This window comes from Amaranthus tricolor, chromosome 7 (assembly GCF_026212465.1).
Source record: "Amaranthus tricolor cultivar Red isolate AtriRed21 chromosome 7, ASM2621246v1, whole genome shotgun sequence".
Classification (NCBI taxonomy): Eukaryota; Viridiplantae; Streptophyta; class Magnoliopsida; order Caryophyllales; family Amaranthaceae; genus Amaranthus; species Amaranthus tricolor.
Window position 1 is genome coordinate 19363437 of NC_080053.1, and position 27201 is coordinate 19390637.

The window sequence follows — 27201 nt, forward strand, 5'->3', positions numbered from 1 at the left end:
AACGATTTTATTTGATTCCATTTTGTTTAACATTATAATAATAAATTGTCTTAATTTACCTATAACACAGATTTTTAGCACACATGACTACATTATTTCTACACAACATAAAATTCTTTTCTAATTGTAAAAATATCACTCTGGGATGAATGCCAGAGTGGTCCGAAAATTATAATTTAAGAAAATTGTCAAGGGTTCGATTCTGAAAAAAATAAATAATAATAACAATAAAAATAAAATTTTTTGGAGATCATGGTCTTTTTACCTCCTATAAATAGGGACTTCTACCCATCACAAACACACACACACCAGTCACATCTTATCCCAAACACAATAAATAAATAAATAAATTTTTTTTTCTTCATCTTCTTCTTCCTTCAACCATCCATGGCAAACAATACATCTACAAACACCCACATCAATCCAATTGCCGACAATATAAGTAAAATACTAGAAACATTCCTTATCATTATGGGTTTAATTGTATTACTCGTAGCGCTAATGCTCTACCTGATTATCCAAAAATAAATTATAAATCTTGCATTTGTTTCGAAATTTGTACTTTTGTTTTATCATCTATTAATACTATCTACTTTATTTTTATTTATGATTATATTGTGCTTATTATATTTGAGATATTAAATCAGGGGGAGATAATACTAATATGCTTTAATATCTCTAATGATACACAAAATCATTAAATAACCTTGTCATTTTCTCAATTGCAGAAAATAATGTCTGATCTCAAAAAGAGAGAGTTCAGATGTCAAATTATATCTAAAAGGAAAAAGTTTATTATACACAATAATTAAACTTAATCCCGCCGATAAAAGAAAGGGTATTGAAAGAGATCCCATAAAAATTGAGGAAGATAAGGCAAAAGCTTCATCAATTTTGAGACATCATTTAACCGACAGTCTCAAACACGAATACACCAATTATGAGGACCCAAAATTACTTTGGAAAGAGCTAAATGAAAGATTTGGCCATAACAAAAGTGTACTCCCAAAGGCCATCGATGAATGGCGAGAGTTAAGAATTCAAGATTTCAAATCAATTAGTGATTATAATTCAGCCCTTCATCTGATAAAATCAAAATTAGTCTATTGTGGACAAATAATAACAGATGAACAAATGATAGAAAAAACATTATCAACCTTTCACGTAAATAACATTTTGTTACAGCAACAATATCGTGAAAGGCATTTCAAGAAATATCATGAATTGCTGAAAACACTTCTTATTACGAAATAAAATAATAAACTATTATTGAAAAATCACAACAGCCACAATTTAAACAGAAAAATGAAATAACCAACACACATCCTTTTATAAGGGAACATTTCATTGCATTTATTTATCAACCAACTAAATTCATTTATTACTCAAAACATGGTAAAAACAAAATAATTAGACAACTACTCCAGAAAACAAATCATTCATGAGCTGTTAATTATTGTCTTTGTTTTAAAAAGCGTGCCTAGGTACAGAGCACACCAAGATGCAAGCCAAAATGCTTCATAGACTCTGGGTGCAGCGCATACAAGGAGGCGAGGCAAAAGATGCGCCTTATCTACACCTCGAGCGCCTTGCGCCTCAGGCGCCTTTTGACCCTAAAGCTCTGTAGTTGACTCATGTTGCTTTTTCAAATAAACCTTTAATAGATATAAAAAAACCCATGCCGTCTTGTACGAGACCGTTTTACAGTGAAACAATCTCAAAATAAGAAACCTATAAACTAGAAGTGTCTATTTTTGGGCTATTTAAAAGGGAGTTACTAAATTTCGTCACCCCTTTTCATTTTATCGCCACCCCCTCCCCTTCGAAATTACGTATTTGCCCCTGAAGTTTAAAAAATTATAAAATTGCCACTGGACTTAAAACTTAATTAATAATGTAAATCACACTTAATAACACTATTAACACTTTAATCCGAAAGATTTGTCTATATATATCGAACTCTCAGACGCGTATGAAGTACGAATTCAAATATGGTACTATCTCTCTAAAAACTCTTAAAAAAGTTGTTACCTGTAATCGGTTAACTATGGCTAACGAAAGCGACTATGAATCAGATGCGGTACGTAAATTTTTCGATTTGAATCGTTGGAAATTTAAAAAAAAAAAATTAAATCGCACAAAATTGAGCGACTGAACCATGGTTCAGTCGCCCAGTTTTGTGCGATTTAATTTTATTATTATTATTGTTGTTGTTGTTGTTGTTGTTGTCGTCGTCGTCGTCATCTTATATTTTTTTTTTCGTAATTTTTTTATTATTATTCTTCTTCTTCTTCTTCTTCTTATTATTATTATTATTATTATTATTATTGTTGTTGTTGTTGTTGTTGTCGTCATTATTATTATTATTATTATTATTGTTGTTGTCATTATTATTATTATTATTATTATTATTATTATTATTATTATTATTATTATTATTATTATTATTAATTCTTTTTTTAGTATTAGTATTTTTATTAATTTTTTTTATAATTATTATTTAAATTTTCGTCATTAATGTAATTAATTTATATTATTTTTATTTCAAATTTGTAGGAGTTTGAAAACTTTGGAGACAACGTAGACTACTCTGGTAGCTTTGTTACGGATAGGGAATTTATTTCCGTAGATGAGTTACATAGTTGGGCCGATGCGATAGCAATAACAATTAGTTTTCAATTTACACTTGTTTCTTATAAAAAGAAAAAAGGACGTTCTAGAGTTAGAGTCTATTTAAGATGTCACCGCTATGGTATTAGGGGTGATGCACATAATCTAGATAATACTGTTCGACTTGGTTCTAAAAGTAGAAGTTGCGGGTGTAAATTTTTGATTGTAGGAAGTAGTCGTAAACCAGGAGAAAGACCTTGGACGGTAAGGGTGTGTCCTGGTGAAAAAGGAAAACATAACCACCCGTTCTTAGTGTACAGAGATGGTCATGTAAGGGCGAATAGGATCTATGTAGATATTCGGGAGCACATACGACAGCTTAGTGCAACCAGAATGCAATCGGCCTTTATTATGAATTCGATTAGAGATAATTTTCCTGGTTTTTATGCTAGTATGAACCAGATATATAATATTAGGCAATCAATAAGAAGGGAAGAGATAGAGGGTAGGACTCCCCTTCAACACTGTCTTCATATGGCCACAGAACTTAATTACGTGGTCTGGACAGACTTGGATAGCGAAGGGCAATTGAACAGACTATTAATTGCAAATCCAACCTCTATCCAAATGACACGTATGTGGCCGTATGTTGTGCTGATAGATACAACGTACAAAACGAACAAACAAAAGTGGCCACTATGTGAAGTGATCGGAATGACGCCAACCAATCACAACTTCTTGGTTGCGTTTTGTTTGATGCGAGATGAGGCGGCTGTGTCATATTCGTGGGTGTTGCAGGGATTGAGAGATATTTTCGGCACTGCTCAGACTCCTAGCGTCATTGTAACCGATCGAGACAAAGGTTTATCTGCAGCTATTCGTGACGTCTTCCCATGTAAATAAGGTTTTGTTGATTAATTAATGTCGTTCTATCTATTGAATATGTATTAATTACGTTCAATATTTTGTTTAATGTAGATGTGCGACATTTGTTATGCATCTGGCATATTGCCAACGACGTTGAAAACATGGTGGACAAGTTGTGTGGCGGGAAAAAAAATCAACAAGGCTAAATATTCAGACAGGGCAGATGGAACCCCTTGGTTGAAAGTTCTACAATCGGGGAATTTGAACAGAGATGGCAAGCGAGTTAGGAACAAAAAGGTCGTTCGGTATCTGGCTGGAACATGGATTCCACTTAGAGAGAAATTTGTGCGTGCGTGGACGAATGATTGTTCCACTTGCGTAACCAGACTACCAGCAGAGTTGAAAGTCAACACTCGTCTTTCAAGTATTACCTTGGTAGCGGTAATAGCTCATTCGATATCCTTTTTAAAAGAGCACACGCACAGATCATAAATCAGCAAGCTAGGATCCGACAAGCGCTACAGGAATCCATGAATTTTGTAGCAAGGTCGTTGCGACAGCATTTCTTTAGACCTTTATATCGCCACGTATCTATCTGAACGAATGAATTTTGTAGCAAGGTCTCATGCCAATTCTGGTCTTATCCGCCAGCAAGGTAGAGCCGACGATAGCCATGTAGTACGCTGTCGTCTGGGTATCCATGGCCTGGGACCTATGACACAGCTGCATCAGTTCAGCAACGTTCACGTAGCTGCAGGTGAATGCACCTCTACGCCGAAGCTCAGACATAGGCTCGCTGAACAGATTGGTGATACCGACTTGCCACTCCGCCTCAAAATGCTCAGCCGGCAGAGAACCTTCAATAGAAATGCCCAGTATGCATTGCACGTCGTGCAACATAATCGTCATTTCCCCCATGGCATGTGGAAGGTGTTCGTATCCGGCTGCCACCTCTCCACGAACGCCGATATCAAAGCACAGTTGATGTGCTGGTGCATAATGTCCGGTAGTCGGCCGAGGGAAGTGGCAGGTAGAACATCGTTTAGCGCATCAGACATATCCCTCAGTCGGATGATGGACTCCACCGGCCTCTTCCTAATACGGTAATCCAGAATCAGAGGCGTACGCTCGGAGCCGTCGAAAACAAGTTTAGCTATGTGCCCGCCATAGCTAGGGATCAGTCGCGTATCTGTCGGCCCCCCCGGGTTCGGGTGATGTGACTAACCAGTCCGTGTTAGCGGACTGTGAGGGCCTGCTCTCTCGTGGCGGCTCATTATCGACAAAACTACGTCCAGCGCGCTCAGATGCGGCAGAAGAAATAGGGCCGTTATGTGCGAATCTCCCGTCGGGCCCCGAAACAACAGTCCAGTCTAATGGGCGAGAATCAGGAGCTTCGTATTGAACATCATCAGCATCATTATCATCATCACTAGAAACACCCCAACTACTCTGGATGCTGCTAGACTGGTCGTCAAGAGGGGTTCGGACTAGGTCTAGCGCACTCGACCTTTGGGCAATACTGTGTCTGGCAGCCTCTTCCTGCCTAGCCCTCCTAGCAGAACCCGTTACCCCCCTCTCATGCGGGTCTCCTCTGAGTAAGGTAGGCCTAGAACTATTACCTCTCAACAATTGTCTAAAAAAACCTTTTCCTTTTCCTTGATTACTAGCCATTTACTACAATTTTTGACAATTTCATTAAATATTAATAATAAATGAACATAATCAAACATTACATTATATTAACCACATGAACAAAAAACAATATTAATTTTCTAAATTGACAATAATCATAAAAATAATAACATTAACAAAAATAATAACATTAATAATAATCATAACAATAATAACACAAATAATAACAACAATCATAACACTAATAACAAAAAAAATAATTATAAATAAAATTAAAGGATAATATAATAACTATAATAATAATAACAACCACTATAATAATAATATAATAGTAATAATAATAATAATAATAATAATAATAATAATAATAATAATAATAATAATAATAATAATAATAATAAAAATAATAAAAATAATAATTATTATTCTAAAAAACAAAAATTGGAAAAAAAAAGAAAAAAAAACCAAACAACACCAATAATAAAAATAATTTTCAAGACAACATAAAAAGTTTATTACTAATAATAGTATTAATTATAATAAACATATTTAAAATAATAAATTAATAATTAAAAGAAAAATAATAATTTAATAACAAAAATAATAACAATCACAAAAATAATAAAAAAATTAATAATAATAACAGTAATAATAATAATAATACCAAAAATAATAAAATTAAAAATAATAATAATAATAATTATAAAAAAGAAACGAAAGAAAATAAATAAAATGAATAGCCCAGATCTGGGCGATTGGACCCCGGTTCAATCGCCACTTTTTTGGCGATTGAATCGGGGTCTAATTGCCCAGATCTGAGCGATTCATTTTAATTTTTTTTATATTTAAATAATTTACATTCGAAAAAACCAACAATAATAACAATAATAATAAAAATAATATAAAAAATTATTAAAAATAAAAGTATTAATAATAATTATAACAAACATATTTACATTAATAAATTAAAAATCAAAACATAAATATATATTTAATAATAAAAATAATAACAATCACAATAATAATAAAAATATTAATAAAATTATTAATAATAACAATAATAAAAAAAATAATAATAAGAATAATATAATTAAAATTATAATAATTATTCAAAAACAAACGAAAAAAAAAATTCAAATTGAATCGCCTAGATCTGGGCGGTTCAATTTAATATATTTTTTTTTACGTTTGTAAATTTAAATTAATTACATTCGAAAAAAATTATTTCGATTAATTGTTTGCGGATTGAACTTAGTTTTTTCTCCAACAATTTGTTTTTGTAAGTTGGTTTTTAAGTGTGGTAAGAAAAATTTTAGTGAGATTGTGATATATGTAGGAAATTTTAAGTTTAATGGCAAAATCGTAATTTTTTAAAAATTCAGGGGCAAATACGTAATTTTTCAGGGGTGGCGATAAAATGAAAAGGGTGATAAAATTTAAGGATTGAGATTTAAAATATGAGATATGTGTTATAGTCTCATACAAGAATTTGTGTAATTAAAAATGATACGGAAGAAAAAACCCTAAATTTTGCCCTAGAAAGATTTCAGAATTCAGGGAAAAGTTTTCAGAAGAAAAAAGCCCTACACTTTGCTGCTTCATCTTCTCTCTGATCGACATTCGACTCCATTGCTGCTTTAAGCCGATTCGCCAGCTGCTCGGCTGCTCCAGGTATATTCTTCTTTCTCTTTTCTTTCTTCTCCTTTTTCCATCTTCGCCTGCTTCTCTTTTCTCCTTTGGATTTTTTTCTTTCTTCTTTTTTCTCCATCTTCGTTTGCTGCAGGCCCTGCTGCTCGATTATTTATTTGCTGATTTTTATCTCAATTTTATTTTATCAGTTTATTTATAATCTAAGGCAGGGTTGTTCATCATTTTAGTATTATTTTTTTTAAATGTTATCTTTTAATGTTATTTTTATAAGTTTATTTCTTGAAGTTCGAATGCTAGTTGTTAAAAATTGTTTGTTGATTCATGATTGATGATTATACCATACCCCAAACCACATTTGTTAAGCAATCTAGGTTTTTGGCTTAATTGGTGGTAAATTTATAAATTTAGGGTTTCATATTTAATTTTACAATTGATTTAGGTAATTTGTTTGAATTTCTTGAAATAAGTGTTCAGATAATTGATTCAGTGTTTTTGGCAAGAGAAGATTTTGCTGATCTAAGTTTCTGAATTTTTGACAGAACTTAGGGTTTGAAATTTGAAGGAAATTCCTAGAGAGATACAGTTTCGTCTGCCATTGCCATATCCATGAAATCCATCAGACACTGAGGTATGGTTGTGGATACTTTTGATTGTTTATGCGTTTAATTTGATTTTGGTACTGCTATTGTGTTGATCTTGTATTGTTTTGGGCTTTTGGCTTTGATGATTTGTTGAAACAGGTTCTTGATCTAGCTGGGTAGTTTTGAGATAATGCATTTTTCTCCAAGGATTGATTTTGATATTGATTTTGGAGTCTGCCGAATTCCACTGCTTACCAAGTTTTTTTTGTTCTTCCTTCCCAAAATAAAACTATTTCTGTTCAATTGTTCTAAATTTGTTTGATTGCTTTGGCTTATGTTAAACATTGTTTGTTGTTTCTACAATTGTCCATCAAACCTTTTTTAATTAAGTTAGGGTTTTTGCCTGGTACAATTTCATATTGTTCATCCCCAACACCTATATTGACTACTCCGAGAGTAACATGCCACTATCTACGCCTGATGTGGGGGGCTATGGCAAAGCCTGTGTCATCCTTAAGGCTTGGGGGCCGGGCAACCCTTGGCCATGAGTCCCGTTAAAATGGAAATTTTTTGTCCATTCATTCTCCCCATCATAGTCATCTAGGAAAAAGTATGTGACACCTTTCGATAAGGAAACCACTATAGTTACACATTGACAAAGTTGCTCTCTATGTTTATCCATTGCAAATTATCATCCCCTTGTTCATTGCAAAAGGTGTATGTGGTAGAGTTGAATGTTTGAATTACTGGGTGCAATTGTATTTGGTTGCAATCGAAAATAGGAAGCATTCAACTTTATCATAAATGATAATTATATATTTGCTTAAGTTTGGAATAAAAGAGTCCTATTACAAATCGAAACAAATATAAGGATTCTAATTTTTATCGATTAAAGCTTATTTTTACCGATGAAAGATTGATATATACTTTAATTAGTACTAAACTTCATTGATTAAAACTGGTTTTTTATTAGATGAACTAACATTTTTGTGATATGTTGATCGGAAATTTGTACTCACTCAGTCTCATTGAGAATGCAACATTTGAATTTCCAATGCGTGAATTTTAAAAAATTTGTTGCAATCAGTGGGACAATGGAATTATCTTAGAGTTGGGATTAAAAATATTGGGTTTAAATAAAATTTGGGCCACGCGGGGACCTATTGACATTTGACATCCTTATTACTTATCTTTTTAGCCCCCTTTTCTTTAATCGAAGCTCCCTAGCTCTTCACCTTTCGCCATAAAAAGCTTCTTTTTCTTTCTACTCATCTCAATCTCAAATTTCATCATTAACAATTTTTATTATCTGATGAGAAGAGAATAACAAGATTACCTAGTAATTTATTGTTAAATTTACTTTTTATTTGTTGTAATTATGTGTTAGCGGCAATTTGTTTTTTTCCAAAAACAAGATCAAATTCTTGAAGTTGAGAATCATTCATCTGCTTTTTTGTATTACAGTGATTTTAGGGCGGAATAGTTTACATTGGTAACCAATCAAAGATGAAAATGGGTGGAAAGAAAGGAGGTGGGAAAGGAGGAGGCGGAGGATATAGTTCTTCCAAGAGTGGTTTGGAATTAAATGGCATTCCTTTGGATTACCGCTCAATCATGAAAGAAGTTGAACATCTTGGTAATTTTCCGATTTTTGTATTTGTTGATTTTTGATAATTTCTCTGTCCTTTTCGCTTATATGGTAAATTTGCATTGAATTAGATTACTTTTTGATGAACTGTTATGCTTGATTTGTAATCAAGTTATTAGAGTTGATATCCTCAACTGAGTATTTCAATTGGTTGATGATATTTGCAAACTTTCAATGCTAACATTGATTTGTAGGAGTATGGTAGTTTATGTTTTGAGTTTTTTCTTGGTGATGTTTATTTTTTGGGGTGGAAACTTGAAAGTGAGTTTAAGGGTAGATTGTGAAATTGTGTATGGTATAGGTGTTCTATTCATTGCGCATTGAAGGAGCTACCTTTGTTTAGAAAATGGATAGTTGTTTTATTGACCTTTTGTTGGTAGATGGATAACTCAAAAATGAGGCTTTTTTGGGATAGCATCACTTGGGAGTTTCGGCTTTGTAATAATATAGCGTGACTTGTACTATTGGGATGTGGGGTGAGAAGGCTTTTAATTGACATTGATTCATTAGGTGGAAAGAGATCCGGAAAGAAGCAAAATATTCCAATTGCGCTATAGTGATATCATGGCGAATCTGAGTAAGAAGTTTTGTGAGTTGTGAGTGTAACATTGTGCACCCGAGTGGAGAGAGGAAAACCTGAATACGTGAGTAGTTTTAGAGAAAAACATGACAAGTGTTTTATCACTTACATGAAAATATGAGTTTCAAGCTTTTATTATGACGCTTATAATCTTTCTAGATTTGAATGGGTGAGGCAGTCATGTTTAACAATGTTTGTGTTTTGATATAGTATAATGTGATGAATTAACTTAGGATGCTATTAATTCCAAAATACGATTTTGTTTTGGTGGAAATGGCTACCGCAATATGTAATGTAGCTTAGATATACTGTCTGGAGCAAGTAGCTATTTCAGCATTTATGATAGATCAAGGGTAAATCAAAACAACCTCTTTATTTTAGATGATATAGAATGTTGTTAATTTAAAATTTTTATTTCTTGGTGACACTGATGGTTAACACCCTTTTTTGGGTTTTGTATACAAAAATGTGCGTCCTTTCAGTTTATACCTGAAATGCTCTTATCTTGACTTGTGTGAATTTATTTGAACTTTTTGTTAACTTCCCTGAACTTATCCAAAATGTTGAAACTCACTGCTGTTTGGAATTCTTTTTAAGTAGCCTAGCTAGTGTACATCTCAGTTACTTTTCTCTTTTTTTAACCATGTAGTTCTTTCAAGTCTTTTATCATTTTGCAATTCTGGGATTAAAAGGAAAAGGAAGGATGATTAACTATCGACCAAGGTTTTCTGCTTTCACTTTTTGAATTCTATCTTCTTCTCTCATTCTTTCCCACCCTTGTGTAATTGTGGATGCTGTCTTCTAGTTCAACTTTCATTTAGATTTTGATTGTAACCTACAGGAAATTTTATTTTTCTAGCTAGCATTAAAAGGGTGTTGGTAATCCGGGATGCATCAGCAATGAGCATCATATATTCATTGCTGCAACTTGCGTCATGTTTGTTGCTGCCAATTTTAATGGCTGTTTTTTTTATTTACTGTTATATACATTCGCAATACCATTGCTAGTATCTTCCAATTTTCATTGCATTGCTGGTAATTAAACATGGTGTCACTGCAGGCTCCACAAGTATGACATGGAAAGAAAAAAAGGATTTGCAGAATAAGAAGGTTGTTTCTTTGGGCGGAAAGGTAGTGGTATAACTTATGCATTGGGTTTGAATTTGAATCGGTGCATTTTGATGTACGTCCGCTGACTAATCTGTTTTGTTGCTTATTTTTTGTTGAAGGCTCCTAAGCAGCAGAGACGACCTCTAAGTGTAGCACGGCTAATGATGAAGAATCAAAAGAAAAGAGAAGAGAAGATGTTACAACATGTTAGTTCAGAGAAAACTTTTGTCAGTCAATTGCTAGATTCAGCTTGTGCTAAAGGTTAAACTGACTGGAATATATTTGCAGGAGCTGCTAATTGGACAATGTGGGGAAAATTTACTTAAGAGGGCAAAAAAACCTGAAGAGAAGCGCAAGCCTGCAGGCTCGATACTGAAATCAAGTGAAGGACGTTTTCGAAATGGAGTTCTTGATGTCAAACATTTACTAAAAGCTGCTCCTCTGCCCAGGGATGATGATCGTGGTCCTCCTATGGCTAGGGCTATTGGCAGCAGAGGGAAGAAAAAGAAGGGTGGTAAAAAGAAGGGTGGCAAGAGGAAAGGTGGTGGAAAGCGCCACTAAGCAGATTGCAGGTTATTGACGAGGGAGAAAAACATTGTGCATTGTAAAGGACATACATCCTGAGAAGAAACCAACAAGATTTGGGTGAGAAAACTACGTTATAACATGCTCGGAAATCTTCATGCCTGTTTTATGCTAAGATGCAAAAATATTACTACATGTTCAATGCTTTGCTCCAAATTTTATTTATGGCTTAGGTTGTGAACTTGAGCCATTGATGAATGAATAACAGTTTCAGCTGCTGTGTTTATTGTTGAGTCGATGGTTACTTTCTGCCAGTTATTAGCATTGTAAAACTCGTAAAAATCAGTACAAAGTAGTGGTGTTCTCTACTCTTGTCCTTTTTATGCATCTCAAAACTTTTATTTCACATTGATTCATAATATTGTATCGTATAGCTCACCATTTTATCCGACTATGTAATTCATGTTCTGCTATTATCGGAAAACTGATCAATACTATTACTGCCCTGCTTGCCCCTGTGTATATATTCTAGCTTCTCTTCCCATCCTCCCAGCCCTACCGGGGTTGAATTTTTCATAAATGTGTAGTCATTATTTCTTTCTTATTACCTTCTTTTGTTGAAATGATTGAAAAATTAAAGAGATTGTAGCATTTTTGTTTGGAAAATTACCATGTATAATATATCTTTTAATTTTTTTTCTATAATAATAATTATAATTCATTAACCATGAATAATTTCAACTTTAAAAATAATTTTTTATGAAAATTATTTCTTAATGGAAATGCAAATTTCCACTGAAAAATATAAATGATTATTATTTTTTTTTATTATGATTAACAAAAAATTCATTGGAGAAATAAAAGTGTTGAAAAGTTTTGACAAAGTGATAAAAACCATTTATCTAAATTTACATTTACAAATTTTTTTTGCACCAAAAAAAAATACACATTTTCAATATATTTTTCCCAATCAAACAACCTTGATTAACATCATCAACAACTCTTACATGAGTTTATCTCACAGTAAGACATGTGTAAATCTACTCTTTTAAACAATTAAAACTAATACTATATATGTTTTATTATTCGAAGTGTCAATTTTAACATTTAAGTTAACATTAGATAATTAAAAATGAGTATTTTACATATGAAAATAGTTGTTTTATATTTGTCTCACCGTTTAATATGAGAATTTGTTTAGCATTTTTGCTCCCAAATAGTGAGAAGAATAAAAAAGCCTAAGAATCACCCTATTAGCCCATAATGCATAGGCGAAAGGTATTGGAAGTGAGCTACTCTTGTGATAGATCGTCTCTCGATGAAACAACCTAAAACATGATGTCTACATGCTAATAGTTTATATTATTGAACTACTTTACTCATATATGAGTACATATCACGATTAGATCATCTCATGTAAGAATATGTGATTAGTAGTTGTCATCTCAAAACGAAATGGAAGTAATAAGGTAGTAATATTTACAGCCTTTAGAGCTCTACATAAAATTAAAGAATTTTCTTTATTATTAATAAGTTTAAATTTCCAAGAGAATCTAATTTAAAAATTGACAAACAATTAATATTTTATATAATTATTTTAACTTTTCAAAAATGATAAACTAATAAATTATAATTGAATTCTTATACTTCCATAGCAAAAATAATAATAAATTAAATAAAAAAATATAAAACTTTTTCTTAAATACAACCCTTAGGCTGTATATATCATTTTCCAAAGGGCATTATTATAGTTTGCAACCCTTTTCATTTTGTCGCCACCACTTATATATTGAACTTCCAAGATTACCCCTGGTTGCTTTTCAAACCTTCAATATATAACATCTCTCTAAGAACTATCTTCGAATACTCATTGAACTAAAACAAGCTAAAACTTAAATCGAATTACAATGGCCAACGAAAATGAGCATCAATATGATTCGGTAAGCTTCGAAATCGGATCAAATTTAAAAAAAAAATAGGAAAGAGGTAGTCGCAGTAAGATTCCAATATTGCCCTTTATAAAATTTCATAACTTTATCACGTTCAATATTGAAATACTATACAAAGGAAAATAAACACCAAAATGATTCGGTAAGCATCGATAACGATCGTTAATTTCAAAAAAATGCTTGTGTTGAAATTTGATAGTTCACTCTTTTGGCTATAACTTTCAATAGAAAAATCACATAATTTCAATGTTTGTGACATTAGAACCTAGACTTCAAGATCTTTCCAATGAATATTATATGCCTAATTCCGATAACCGAGTGAGAAATAACGATCGTTTAAAGATTGTTTGTGCTAAAATTTGATACATGTTCAATCTTTTGGACATAACTTTTTATAGAAAAATCGTATTAATGCAAGGTTTGTGTCATTAGAAACTAGACTTCAATAACTTTCCAGTGACAAAGTATATGCTCAATTCCGACAACCGAACAAGAAATGACGACCATTTAAAGTTGTAGGGATTTTCAACATCCATTCGCGCTTCCACACAGCGGTATGATCGCGTAAAATGCGCGATTGAATCGAAGTATGGTTGTGTAAAATGCGCGACCGGACCGCGGTGGAGCCGCGTATTTTACGCGACCATACCACGGTCCGGTCGCGCGCAACTGGATGTTAGAAATCACTGCAGACATACATACATAGATATATATATATATATACATACATACATACATACATACATACATACATACATACATACATACATACATACATACATACATATATATATATATATATATATATATATATATATATATATATATATATATTTAAATGATCGTCATTTTTCGTTTGATTGTCGGAAGTGGGCACATAATATGTCGTTGGAAAGCTTTTGAAGTCTAATTTCCAATGCCACAAACTTTAGAATAATACAATTTTTCTATAAAAATTTATGCTCAAAACATATATCAAATTTCAGCACAAGCAAACTTTAAACGATCCTCATTTCTCGCTCGGTTATGGAATTGAGCATATAATATATAATTGGAAAGATCTTGAAGTCTAGGTTCTAATGCTGTAAACATTGCAATAATGTACTATCAAAAGATTTGGCCAAAAGAGTGATCATGTATTAAATTTCAACACAAAACGTGTGATTATATTTATTTTTTGATTAAATTTTTTTTCTTAAAATTAATATTTTTTATTTTATTTTAATTATTATTAATAAATTTAGTTCAGTAATAATGATGATTGATTTTATAATTAAAACTAAGTTTAAAGGCATTTTAGTAATATGATTGAAAAAGGTGGCAATAAAATGAAAAGAATGACGAACTTTAAGGATTGAGAATTAAACAGCTAAACCCTAAATTAAATCAGCCACTGGCTTTCAAGAAGGTTCTAGTTACTTTTACTCTGGTTGTAAGCTTATAGGATAGCCTTGTCCTAACTATTTAACCACAATTTCACCATTAGCAGTTTCCTTCTTCAACAATTGTGAACCCCAATTTCCTATCTCCTTCAATTCAGTTATTTTTGCAGTTTAAGAAATGGCAAAACGGTTGATTCCCACATTCAATCGTATTTTGATTGAGAAAATTACAGCCCCAGCTAAAACTACTACTGGAATCTTGCTTCCAGAATCTTCTAACAAGGTCCAACACTCCTCTTTTTCTCTTGTTAATTGAATTTAATTTAGAAGATATCTGATTTTTTGTTCATTTTTTTTTGTAAAGATTGCTGCTATTGACCTTTTAGTAAATGCCCATGTGTGGTATTGTAATTGATCTTTTCTGGGTTTATTTCCTTTCTTGATCTTATCTGGGTTTGATTCATTTATTGATCCATTGTTTATTTTTCATGAATTTTCGAAATTGGGGCCTTCATTGATTAAAGGGAAAGATTTTCTTAAATTAAAATATAAACCAACACAGTTTTGAATATAAGACCTATAGTTAATTAAAACTCACCACAATTTCTAACTACATTAAATACGATTTTATAAAAATATTAAAATTAAGTCGTTAAAAATTAATTTTTCATCCCTAATGTTAAGAAGTGCGTGAAAAAAATGGGTTAATGACTAATAATAGATAAGTGTAAACGGTTGAAGGATTGAAAAATTAAGAAATAAAAGTTCATATTTTAGAAGTTAAGATGGTGATTATTGACAGTTGCTTTGGAAAAGAGATTGAAATAAAGAGAAAAAAAAAATACAATCAATAGAATTTGATCGATCCTATGATCATTCATATCTTTGAGTAAAACCTCAGATCACCTACTCTACTTTCTAATTATGTTATTCTAATACTATAATTTACAACTTGTCTTGTATAAGATTGTCTCACAGTGAGACATATTCAATAATTAGTCTATTCTTCTAATTGATGACTTTAACATTATAATGATCACTTTAAGATAATTTAAGACTAAAAATAATCACTTTATAATTGTAAGTAATCACTTGGGGTCACTTTTAAGTTCATAAGTGATCACTTTGAGACAATGTACATTGGGTAACATAATAGAAATGGTTTTACCATAGACCGTCTCATTTGAGAATTTGTATATAATTTATCACGTATGAGCCCTTTAGTTTTGGGGGTCTATTAGGCACCCCATAGAATAAAAATGCGGTAATGGTCGCGATTGCGGTAACGAAACGGTGATGCGGTAATGGGAGTGATGCGGTTATCATAATGCCTAAATATCAGTTGAAACCACAAAATATCCCTTGATACGGCCTAAAATGCGTTCTTTTTACACCTTTACAACACGGAAAATATTAGTTTGTTTTTTTTGAAAACGGCCGACGCGATGCGACGTGTCTATGGACTTTTTGCGATGAATATGAATGTCATGTTTTCAAACTGTGTTTTACACCAAAATTAGTTGTTTTCAATTTAGTTTTTTTTTTAATAGTTTTTCATGATGTTTTCTGGTATCGAAATACCTGATTGTATATTTAACTTTTTATAAGCTGGGTCTTGCACTTTTAAATCAGTTGTGTAAAAATCTTTAGCTTCATTTTATTTTATTTTTTTTTTTGCATAAAATGTGTTGCTTTTGATCTAATTTGCAAATATCCAATCGTGAATTTACCATTATTTTGACATGGTACATCTGGTTTACTGCATAAAATTTCTTTTTGTCTATAATTTTGTTTCAAGTGTTCTCCTGTTAGATGATTGCAGATGTGCAGTCCTAATATTGGATTTGTGAAAGGAATGAATTTTGGGAATTACTCTTACTATACAATGCTATGTTCTACTAAATCAGTATTTTTCTTGGTTATTTGTTGCAGTTGAACTCTGGGAAAGTCATTGCTGTGGGACCGGGGTCTCGTTCCGATGATGGGAAACTGATCCCTGTGAGTCTTAAGGAGGGAGATACAGTTTTTTTGCCTGAATATGGTGGCTCTGAGATCAAGCTTAAAGACAAAACGTGAGTCTGTTTTCATCTCTTGCAATATCTGCTGCTCATGTAATCTTATATGTGTAGTTTTAGTGTTAAATTGAGTGTATTTTGTATTGTATGCTTTCATTCTTTCCAATCTTTTGAAATCACCCTTTTAAATTAAATCAAGAAATTCGTATAATTCTCGCAAAATTGATTTTGGTACTCAATTATGGCCTGTTGATCTCTTCGTTGCTGAATAAAATACAAATTAAGATCAATTGATGAAAATGCGAAGTTACAAAATGTTGCTTGTGTTTGTGTTGTTTTGGTCTTCCAGGTATCATCTTTACAGGGAAGATGACATTCTTGGTACGCTACACGACTGATTTGGATTCAGATGTATGTTGGAGATTCTCCATGCCCTCACCCCTTACCCCTTTCAAAAATTGGAGTTCTTTGGGTTGCAAAACCGAACTTGATAGTCTTTTTGGATAGAAATTATTTGTCTCTTTTTCATGCCATTTTACCTTTGAGGCTTTGACATTACATGTACTTCTATTATGTCTTGATAAAAGATGTTGCGTTATCAGTAAACTTCGTTGGCGTTCCATGCCTCAGGCTGTAAATAGTTTTCAGCTTCGGAACTGGACTTGTGATGCACGAATCCGACCTTGGAATTATTAAGCCTTTTGTTGAAGGTTTTGCGTTTTTAGCATTCAACCATGGATGCAAACGACTCAACAAGAGAATTAAACCATCGAAACATTCGTATTCATTTTACAGCTAACTTAAGTTATAGTTAACATCGTATCAAAAAAAATCAAGTTCTTGTTAGCATTGTGGAATGTCGACTACCACTTACATCTCATTTGGTTAATGTTATTAAATGGTAGTAATAAAGTAAAGTTTTACTCCAGTTATTTGAATTTGGTTGTTACACTTTGACTAAAAAACTCTTTGAGTTTTGAATAAAATACGACAAACAAACTGAAATAAAATGAGTATTATTTTTGATTAAATTTGTTCTTACTTCCAAGAAAATAAACTTCTAACTATTAAGTACGCTTTGCCATGTAATTTTTCACTACCACCTAAATTCTACCTTCACAAGTGATGAATTTGCCATGTAATTTTTCAAGATAATGAAGTTTGAATGAATTTATAAAGAAACAAAATGATCAAAGTAAAATAAACTGACTATAATTTTTTTAACTAAATTTCATAATATTTTTTTTTATCATTTCCACCATTAATGACCAACTACATAGGTCAATATTGCCTACAACTACTCAGAAGCCAAAGAACCACCAAATATCATATAAACACCTTTTTTAGAGATAATCTGTAGACTGTATGGAACTCCAAGAACACTTGCTTTTCACCAATATCATGAATTTTTTAGATGATTCCAAGGGGAATTCTCTTAACAATAAAGCATTGGATTACGAGGTCTGTTCTTCTGTCAACTGTATTCGTTGAATATATCTTTAATTAATCAACTACACTATAATCTTGAAGTTTTATGTCAATAAACATTTACACTGTAATCAAGTCTCTCAAAACCAACAATCTCTGTGAGCATGAAGCTGACCACCATATAACTTTCACAAGCGGCGAGCCATTGGGCATTCAAATGCAACAACGCAAAAAATTCTGACAATAAATCATGATTTGTTCAAGGCTTAAAGAGCCCACGTCAACAAAACATCAAATCATCGGAGATGTTCATAAGAATTACAACATCTAACTACCAACAGCCAATTTCTAATTCACTTCTGTCATCTTCGAATCAGACGAGGGACTGCATCTGCAGCAAAGTTCAGTACATACAAAACTTGAAAACGAACAGACATAGCTGTAGATTTGTGGATCATCTAGATTCTACGTAATATGTATGCTTCATGCAAATTTAGGAGATGGGAGGAGGTAGAAACCTTTTGAGCAAAGTAAGACGATCAAGATGAAGACGAGTATAAATAGCTTTGAATCACTTCTCTACTAAGCTCTTCATGCACCTACAACAAGACATCAGAAAGTTACACAATAAGCAGCTACAAGAACGATGTAAACTGACCAGCTACAGCGATATATGATACATACCAGTTTATGATATATTTTCTGGAAGGCATTACAAAATTTCTCTGCCTCAGCTGAGCCGACCTGTAGAGGTATTCAAATTACAGTCAACGTGGGAACACAATGGGATAAGTACAATTTTTTATGTGCGCTTGAATTTTTCCTTTTGGAGTAGGGTACAGGGAGTAACCCAAAGAAAAGTATGAGCTCCATAATCTTAATTCTTGACAATGATTAATTGTCATCTAACACAACACAGCTTATCGAGGACAATTCAGGAAGCATGGCATTTGAGAAAGACTTTTACAAAATAACAAATGTTAAAATATAGAATGGCGGCTCAAGAAAACTTTTACAATAACTAATTGTACCCAGCGAAAGGAATGTAGAATCGAACCTTAAACTAGCTCATCGTGAGTTTGCAGCGACATGACCACTAGACTAAGCAAACAGACACAAGAAAATATGTTTGGCATCTCTACATGACTGGAATTTGAGTATGCAAAAGAGTAGAGCAGTAGAGGTTTAACTTATGAGCAAACGAAGAAACGGCAACACAAAATAGAGTAGATCGGAAAAAAATTGATTGGCATAAGGGGCTTTTACTAGTCAACAATGATTGCCTTTAATAAAGCCAAAAATCAAGACAGATGGAAGGAAAATACATAGGCACCAATGAAGCTCCCTAAGAGTAAGGTCCTTATTCAACATTTGACACATCAAATACTTTATGAAGCACATATTAAATACCAACTGAAACAAGAGAAAGATATTCGGGTTCAAATGCAAGTAAGTCCCAACAGACAATTGTTGGTCTGTAGGTCGGCCATAAGCATAAAAATTAGCAGCGGTAACCAGATAGGCCATTTCAGAACACCAATGACAGTATCCAAAAAAATAGCGGTTGTGACGAAAATCCGGAAGAATTCATGTTGGTCAATTCATCCATATGTTTGGACAGACGTGAAAATGCTTCGTGGAGTTAATTTATATATTATCAATATTACCCACTAAAGCCTTCCAAAACTAGCAGTTCTCCATCAAAGAAAAAAAGTCACTAAGTCTTTCAAGCACTTAAAGTGCATTGGTGATGTTGGAGTCGAACCAATACTTTCTGGCTCTAGAAACAATCACAAATCAAACTATAAAAGGCCATTCAAAGGCAAAGCTGGAAAATTTCTTAGAATGTGGAAGGCAGGGTCTAAGGCGCCTAATGTCCATATTGATAAGATCCGTAGATCACATTCACACTGAGCCAAACCAGAGAAAATAAGAAAACATACACTGGGGGGGGGGGAGGAGGCCAAATTTAAGATTTTAACTCATGCCCACATACATAGAAACTGAAGAACTTTCATTGTTAGCATCCTGATTTTGAAAGCCATAAAAGGCAAAGTACCAGTGTACATCACTTCTAATATCAATATGTAACCTACAATCACCATAGGATAAGGCACCAGACCTGCATTCCAAACCAAACAACTGTACGTGACCGCAGTACCAAAGAGGGTACCATTATTGACTGAGTATAGCATCCAAGAAGAAAATAAAAAGAAATCATATCTTTATTGATGAACCTAAAGGTATCCCCTCTCACTTATAAATCCTCTACTCCATCCTATAGCTGAGATCATAATGTAAACTGAAGCCTCAATTATTGACATAGCTCACGGGAGTGCAAAGAGCTTAGAGATTAACAAATTGATTGTACGTCATTTTGAGGCAGCAGAGATGATGTCAATCTAGGTGCAACTAAAGAAGCAGAATCAATGGTGACTCCATCAAAGTTTAGCTCCTTATGGAAGTTTGACCAATTCAGATGTTTATCTAGGAAAAATTACATGGATACAAGGGGCACAAGAGACTTTTGAAGAACCTTCGGAAGAAACCAGAAGCTCATTATGAACAACTGATATTATTTTGTTATCAGTTTGCAATGGAGAGTTCATGCTATGTAAATCTAATGAAGGGAGAGTGGAAGAATACAATTATGCTTGTATTGACAAAATTGTGTAAAAACATTATGGGCCTTAAGAAGCTACAATAGCTCACCTATCCTTTTAGGTAATACAAAATCCCTCTATATTCTACTGTACATTTCTGTTTTACTATTACAATACCCAATGTTGTGCAATGTTAACATTTCAATGGTACACTATCCACTCACCATTCACAAACACCTATCCCCACCCAATACTTCACTGCACTTACAATTGCACCCTTGCAGACATTAATATTGTGGAAGTCTACCAATAAAAGCTTTTAGGTCACAAAGGTATACCAAAAATAGATATCAAGAACACACCAACTGACAAAGTGCAGAATAGTAAGTGTACCCAAATTGACATAGAATACATGGAATTGAAAATAAGACTAAGCCCCAAATATGTGAATATTTCAAGATTCAAATATATATGCAAATTGCTTTTAAGTGTCATGAGACAACCAATTTACTGATAATTAGAACATGCTTTGTGCTCACCTTTTCCTCTGCAGAAGATCTTAGTTTATCCCAGAAGTCATCTGTTAAAGCACATGGGAAAAATATGACAATTGACAAATATTCCGAAAACCAAGAAGGCAAAAGAACAAATAACCACCACATGTAAAATATAGTTTTCATGCATTTAAATAAACAAACCAACTTTTTATGAAATAAAAGAGGACCTAAACTAATCTGAATCCACAATCTCCACCATTATTACCAGGATCGAGGTACGATCCGGATCGCGGAACGGGATCAGGATCGCAATTCGTTAATTTAAAAATTTCAAGGTGGGATCAAAAAAAATTTGGTTCGAGATTTTAGGTGTCGAGGTACGATTTGGGATTGATTACTTTATATTAAAATAAATAGTTCTAGAAACAAGGGATAAAGATAAGAAAAGATAAAGAAATAGAAAAAGGAAAAAAAAAATAGAACGAGCAACTGACTTGTATTGTATTTGAAAATTTTTACAATCTGGTTAGAAATGTGTGGTTAGAATTGGGCTTAACATATCAGTATCCTAAAGCCAAAAACCTGATAGTAATACTTGTTAAAAATACAAGTATCATATAAAAACCCGCACCATCAAGAATAAAAACACTTAAACAGGGACTAAAGCAAGGAAACCGACTAAAGCAAGTACATGGTGGCTTCCATCTTCATCAAATACCCACGCATTGATGTAAAGCTCCCATCTACATCATAAATGATAAGTTTTCTTCTTTTCTTTTTTCTTCTTTCTCCTTTTCTCTTCTCCTTGTTTTCTTCTTTCTCTTCCATTTTTCTGAATTGTTTAGATCCCTTTCAAGGCTAAAAATGGATCGAGTGCTATCAAGTTCCAAATCGCATACCCAAGCGATCCAGATCGCAAATGACCCGCAATTCGGGTCGAACGATCAGGATCACGGGCTAAGGCATCGATCCTGGCTACACTACTCTCAACTCACAAGAATAATGTGATTATCAAATGTTGAGCTCTCTTTTAGTGTTATAATTATCAGTTTTAGGGCGCGAAAAGTAAAATACAAGATTCAAGGAATTAATACAAAAGTTCCTCAGGTTGTGTTGGCAACTCACTTAATTTCAAATTCTAGACTCCGATATTCGAATCTTAAATAGTGAATTTCAATTCTGAATATTATGTTTTGCAAAAATAGAAGTTCCATTTTGGAATAGTAAAAAATGGAGAAAATAGTATTTAGGTTTGAGTATGAAGTAAAGAAAAATATGATGCAAAAATGAAGAGAGAGAGAGGAAGGTGCTTTGTAATTGAGTCATGAAAAAAGAAGACGAATATAAAATCGACACTATAATGGGGGATTTGGAAATGACCGGGGTAGAGCAAGAATTCCATATTCTTAGCTTAGGGATGACGAATATGCTAATTAAATTGGGGTGAAATTGGATTCCAAATTTTAGAATTTTCCAAACAAATCAGTTTGGGTGAAATACATATTTCTAAATGAAATCATCAATTTCAAAGGCATTAGGGTTTTGAGTAGTTTGAATCACAAATTTCTAACTCTCAAAGAACAATTACAATTGATCATCCAAAACAGTAGCCACTAGTAACGTGTATAATAACACTCCCAAATTTTTGTCAAACTCACATAGCCATGAGCACATGTGTAGTATATATGGGTGTGATGAACAGAAATATAAAAGGGCAATGTAAGGGTTGATGGTTAAGGGTGTTCAAGATTATGTGTTTGGTAATGTATAGATGTATTTCAAAGAATTGAAGTGGAGAAGAGGAAAATTACGTGTGTGAATGAATGAAGTGTTTTGGGTTGAACTTATCTTCTAATTGGTAAAGGCACACTACAATTAGAAGACAAGAATGCGTGTGTAAGGATGGAAATGTAGAGATAGCGTTTGGCTAGGATTTAAGATCTAATTGAAATAGACACAACACCATCACAAGATAGAGGATCCTAAGATCACATATACATGCGCCAAAGATGTACAAAGCTAAGGAACTTTCTTTAATTCAATACTAATCCAAGTATAAGAGAAAGACAAAATAAGCAAAGTGCTCAATAATAATTTTCATTCAACGATCTTCTTTTTAGTGAAGACACATTTGGTGTCATCCTTAATTGTCAAATTTCCTTCAATCACTCATCCACGAAAAGTAAAACTTGGTCAATTTCTTTTCAATCATTTGTCCATCAAAGCTAATGCTATGTTTTATTAATGTAATGTTTTATAATCCTTTCAGTTTGTCTTCAAAGATTGTAATAGTTAAACTCTTAATTAGTTAAGTATATTAGCTCTATAGCTACACTAGGGTTTGTGTTGGTTGTTTAATTGATGTAATAGTCGTTTATTATTTTTAGACCATAATTTGCTGAAAACTTTTTTTTTCATGCATTTATTCGCTCAAAATCTTTTAATTTAGGACATTTACTTGCTGAATGAATCTTTGACTATTTCAGACAACTATATTTCCAAGGTGGCAATCTTCCATATAAGGATACATATAACTTTTTTAGAGCTAAGGCCATGAACCCAGGTGTAATCATCTTTCGATCAAATGGCAATGGCGGATCTTAGCAGTAGGGACTGGGCCCCCTTAATATTTTAAAAAATGTAAAAAAATAGTTTACCTGGGACCCGTAATTTTGTTCATCATTTGATTTTATACACTGAAACATAATTCGCTAGTTAGTTTACCTTTTGAATTTGCGATTCGCTAAAAATGGTTCAAAAATAGTCTAAAACCGACCATAATTCGCCTTTTCTAATTCGCGATTTGCGAGGTGATTAGCGAATCATGTGACACTGATTTTATATCAAGTTGGTCACACACTGGAAAATGTTCAAGATCCACCATTGATCAAAGGGTTTTCAAAAAGCAGCTTTGGTTGCTTGCATTTGCATCCTTAGATCTATACAGCCTCGAAAACAACAAGGTCCTAATTTTTTATGCAAACCAATTAATGGACATGAAAAGACTGACATTCTTGAAAAAAACATAGCTTTACCTCCTCCTATTAGGGAAAGCAAATGACACATAAGTTCTCAAAGCAATCAAAAGGGAAGTGATGGTAAGAAACTATACGCATGAAAGCAAAGACACACATGACATTGGCTAGATAATGTTGGAATTTTTTTTAAACTTTCACTTGATGACAACAAGGGTCTTCCTATTTACCCAACCTTTTTTACCTACACTTAACTAAGCATGTCTGACCTTGAAACTCCAACATCAGTATGACAATTCATTTTGACCAAAATAATGAAATCTATTCACTTAGACACATTTACAACCCAAATTTCTATAAAATCAATATAACCAATCCAACAAAACATGGTATTACCTTGCTTCTTGGTTTCTTGGTCACCCCAAGCATCTTGCCATTCTTTTACCTAAACAATGCAAAAATCCATATAAGGGGAAGGAAGTGAACAATCAATCTCATGAAGCAAAATCATTCAAATCATGAACGTAAAACCACCTCATCCCTTCCTGCTTGTGAAGTTGATTGACTTGATGGTTCCGAGTTGGCTTCCTATGTATTTTACAGACAACAAACCATTAACAAAATAGAAAGAAGAGTAGACAGTCAAAGCTAAGATCTCAATTCTACACCTATGATCAACATCTTCGTAAGCAAAAATTCCATAGCAGTCTTCCTATGTCCAATATTGTAACTCAATTAAACCGGAAATCATCAAAACAAAAGCAAACACATCATTCTATGTTCCATCCATCAAGAAACAAGCCACATTTTCCCAAACCATTTTATGATTAATACAATAAAATTCCTTAAAAATCCTTTAAACTGATTATATCATACAAAGTCTGCCTATCACTATTCCTAAGTAGACCCAATTTGGAATCTCCAATCATAAACCATTTCCAGGTTAAGGAGATTACAGATTATTCAGATATACCAACATGAATGTATCATGGGAGTAATTTGATCAGCATTTTTTGGGATGACAGATAAAAGTCTACTTCTAAAAATACCCAAATGGAAATCATTTGGAAAAGAGATAAGATCTTTGAAAACCTAGTAAAGTCCGTCATAAATGCAATAACCCAAATTATATTCAAGCAAAAAAGCAAGTAGCTTTCTTACAATTACCATCAAATTAATACTAAAACCACCAGAAAATATTGCAGAAGCAAAACTTCAAATTAATCCCATCTATCATAATTTAAAGAGAAGAAAACCCAACAAAGAAGAATCAATTTTGATAAACAAAATTAAGCAAGAAACGAGCTTGGGAACATAAATAAAATCTAGGGTTTTAAAGTAATGGAGAGATTGAAAGAAAAATTACAATGTAATCGGGAGTTCGGACGACTGGAAAAAGGGCAAGGAGGCGTTGGAATTCACGTTCATCCATGACTTTCTCACTTGATAAATTGTGTAGATCGCCTGATCAGCGCAGAGGGCAGAAGTAGCTAAGTATGATGTACTCAAAACTCCCAAGATAGCCAATTTGCGAAGAGGCCTACACTTGATAAAAGGCGAGGGACTCATGTATGATGTACCCAACTGCCCATCATAGATCGATAGATTGAGTCGGTTATAGGGTTGGGTCATGTCAAATTTTGGCATGACTAGTCACGTCATAAGGATGTCATTAAGTACCATCTCATGAATAGGATGTGCTCAAATTTGACTCGATTGATTGATCGATCCGAACTGAACTGCGTTCGAGTCATAATTGAAGTTAGAAAATATATTTGAAAATTGAATTTGAAATGAAAGCTTATAAGAGGTTTACCAATAAAAAAACAAATGAGAAATATAATGCAAAGATGAACACAAGTGTTTATGAAGTATCTTAGATACCTCCTCCCAAATATACTTTTATTATATTGAAATTCAACTATTACAATGTAATAAATCACCCCTTATCTTGAGATCAACATCTCAAGATCACAAATACTAAAGCAAAGTAAGAACACTCTTAAGTTTCTAACAATGCAATAGCCATCTCAACAACATGTGTGTTTGTGGTGGTCTTTATTCTATGAATAATACTCCCTTTTATAGTGGAAGGTGAGTATCATTCTTAGAACCTCTCAATTACTCACCATAAAGTACCTTTAACAACCCAATTAACTATGACAATAAACAATAGAGTAATGCACCACATTATAGCATAATCACTACAAATTTTGACCAAAAACAAGAGCCAATGTAGTCTGTTCGACTACCGCTCGATCGAGCCACTCCCTCGCTCGGTCGAGCGAGGTTCCAGTAAAGCTACTGACTTGTTCTGGACATTCTACTCGACCGAGCCAACACCGCTTGACTGGTCGAGCTAAGCACTGCTCGATCGAGCGACTGGTTGAGCCACTTAAAGTTTGCTTCTTTTCTTGTTGCTTTGATCAAGCAACTCTCATCAATCGTTCCAAACTTCAAGCCATTCATATACAACACATCTTTATCGACCCTCTCTAAAGTACAAGACAAAGCATGTTTGATTATATGTTTAAAGTTAACGTCATCATTAAGATTATTGGCACTTGCTTTAACAGAATTCATGTCGAATCAAAGGCTAACCAAAACTGAAAACAATCCTATTTTATTTTCAAAATATCTAAACTCCAATCGAATCGACTTAATCCAACAACCGAAATATACCCGCCTAAAAGTGACCCATAATTATAGTTAACCTAAACTGAATATGAATCGAGGTAATCAATTGGTTGAAAATAAATGAAACACAAAGGGGATATGATTTTAATTTTGTTTTTTTTTTCCATAGAATTTCGAGGTTAAAAGATGAAGATGGAAGATTCATCAAGTTTGTGATTGCAGATAATTCTTAACAAGATTCAATAAAAATTAAATTCAATATCAAACCATTAAATTTAATTGAACTCCAAAAGTTTATTTTCATCTATAAGAAAAGGTTTGAGATATGAAATTTCAAAGGTTATTTATCTAACCCATCTTGCCATCAGTATCAATTGCAATGAACAATTGTAGAACAAGGGATCCAATTGAGAGCTTCAATTTGAAGAACATGGCACTTGACCTGACCTTAGATTTTAAGAACCACATTGTAAGAAAAATAAAGTTATCATGAAAATGCACAGCAAGCTTGT

The 27201-nt window shown here is 33.0% G+C and overlaps 3 protein-coding genes across 5 annotated transcripts; 2 read left to right on the forward strand and 1 right to left on the reverse strand.

The window, feature by feature from the left end:
• Positions 1-6583: 6583 nt before the first annotated feature.
• On the forward strand, positions 6584-11725 carry LOC130817943 (uncharacterized). Of its 2 annotated transcripts, none has more exons than XM_057683930.1 (6): positions 6584-6780; positions 7299-7387; positions 7500-8976; positions 10629-10699; positions 10798-10884; positions 10967-11725. In XM_057683930.1, the coding sequence occupies exons 3-6, from the start codon at positions 8847-8849 to the stop codon at positions 11237-11239; spliced, it is 561 nt and encodes a 186-aa protein (XP_057539913.1). In that variant the 5' UTR covers positions 6584-6780; positions 7299-7387; positions 7500-8846; the 3' UTR covers positions 11240-11725. The 2 variants fall into 2 exon arrangements, with proteins under 2 accessions (XP_057539913.1, XP_057539912.1); XM_057683929.1 differs by having other exon boundaries at positions 8805-8976.
• A 2800-nt stretch (positions 11726-14525) lies between these two features.
• Positions 14526-17258, forward strand: LOC130817945 (10 kDa chaperonin, mitochondrial-like). The gene is made up of 3 exons (XM_057683934.1): positions 14526-14817; positions 16467-16606; positions 16899-17258. Exons 1-3 carry the CDS (start codon positions 14713-14715, stop codon positions 16945-16947), a joined length of 294 nt encoding a protein of 97 aa, XP_057539917.1. The 5' UTR covers positions 14526-14712; the 3' UTR covers positions 16948-17258.
• Positions 17259-18056: 798 nt separating this feature from the next.
• Positions 18057-25691, reverse strand: LOC130817944 (uncharacterized). Of its 2 annotated transcripts, XM_057683932.1 has the most exons (7): positions 25419-25691; positions 24587-24640; positions 24449-24497; positions 21120-21160; positions 18662-18721; positions 18496-18576; positions 18057-18368 (listed from the first exon to the last, which is right to left on the reverse strand). In XM_057683932.1, the coding sequence occupies exons 1-6, from the start codon at positions 25482-25484 to the stop codon at positions 18517-18519; spliced, it is 330 nt and encodes a 109-aa protein (XP_057539915.1). In that variant the 5' UTR covers positions 25485-25691; the 3' UTR covers positions 18057-18368; positions 18496-18516. The 2 variants fall into 2 exon arrangements, with proteins under 2 accessions (XP_057539915.1, XP_057539914.1); XM_057683931.1 differs by having other exon boundaries at positions 18057-18576.
• Positions 25692-27201: the final 1510 nt, after the last annotated feature.

Excerpts from the sequence above, each read along its gene's own strand:
- LOC130817945 (XM_057683934.1), top strand. The coding sequence starts at position 14,713 with ATGGCAAAACGGTTGATTCCCACATTCAATCGTATTTTGATTGAGAAA. Across the intron at positions 14,818-16,466 it reads TTCCAGAATCTTCTAACAAG|TTGAACTCTGGGAAAGTCAT; the intron begins GTCCAACACTCC and ends TATTTGTTGCAG. Across the intron at positions 16,607-16,898 it reads ATCAAGCTTAAAGACAAAAC|GTATCATCTTTACAGGGAAG; the intron begins GTGAGTCTGTTT and ends TTGGTCTTCCAG.
- LOC130817943 (XM_057683930.1), top strand. The coding sequence starts at position 8,847 with ATGAAAATGGGTGGAAAGAAAGGAGGTGGGAAAGGAGGAGGCGGAGGA. Across the intron at positions 8,977-10,628 it reads GAAAGAAGTTGAACATCTTG|GCTCCACAAGTATGACATGG; the intron begins GTAATTTTCCGA and ends GTGTCACTGCAG. Across the intron at positions 10,885-10,966 it reads AAGAGAAGATGTTACAACAT|GAGCTGCTAATTGGACAATG; the intron begins GTTAGTTCAGAG and ends ATATATTTGCAG.
- LOC130817944 (XM_057683932.1), bottom strand. The coding sequence starts at position 25,484 with ATGGATGAACGTGAATTCCAACGCCTCCTTGCCCTTTTTCCAGTCGTC. Across the intron at positions 24,641-25,418 it reads TCCGAACTCCCGATTACATT|GAAGCCAACTCGGAACCATC; the intron begins GTAATTTTTCTT and ends TAAAATACATAG. Across the intron at positions 18,577-18,661 it reads AGAAAATATATCATAAACTG|GTGCATGAAGAGCTTAGTAG; the intron begins GTATGTATCATA and ends GTCTTGTTGTAG.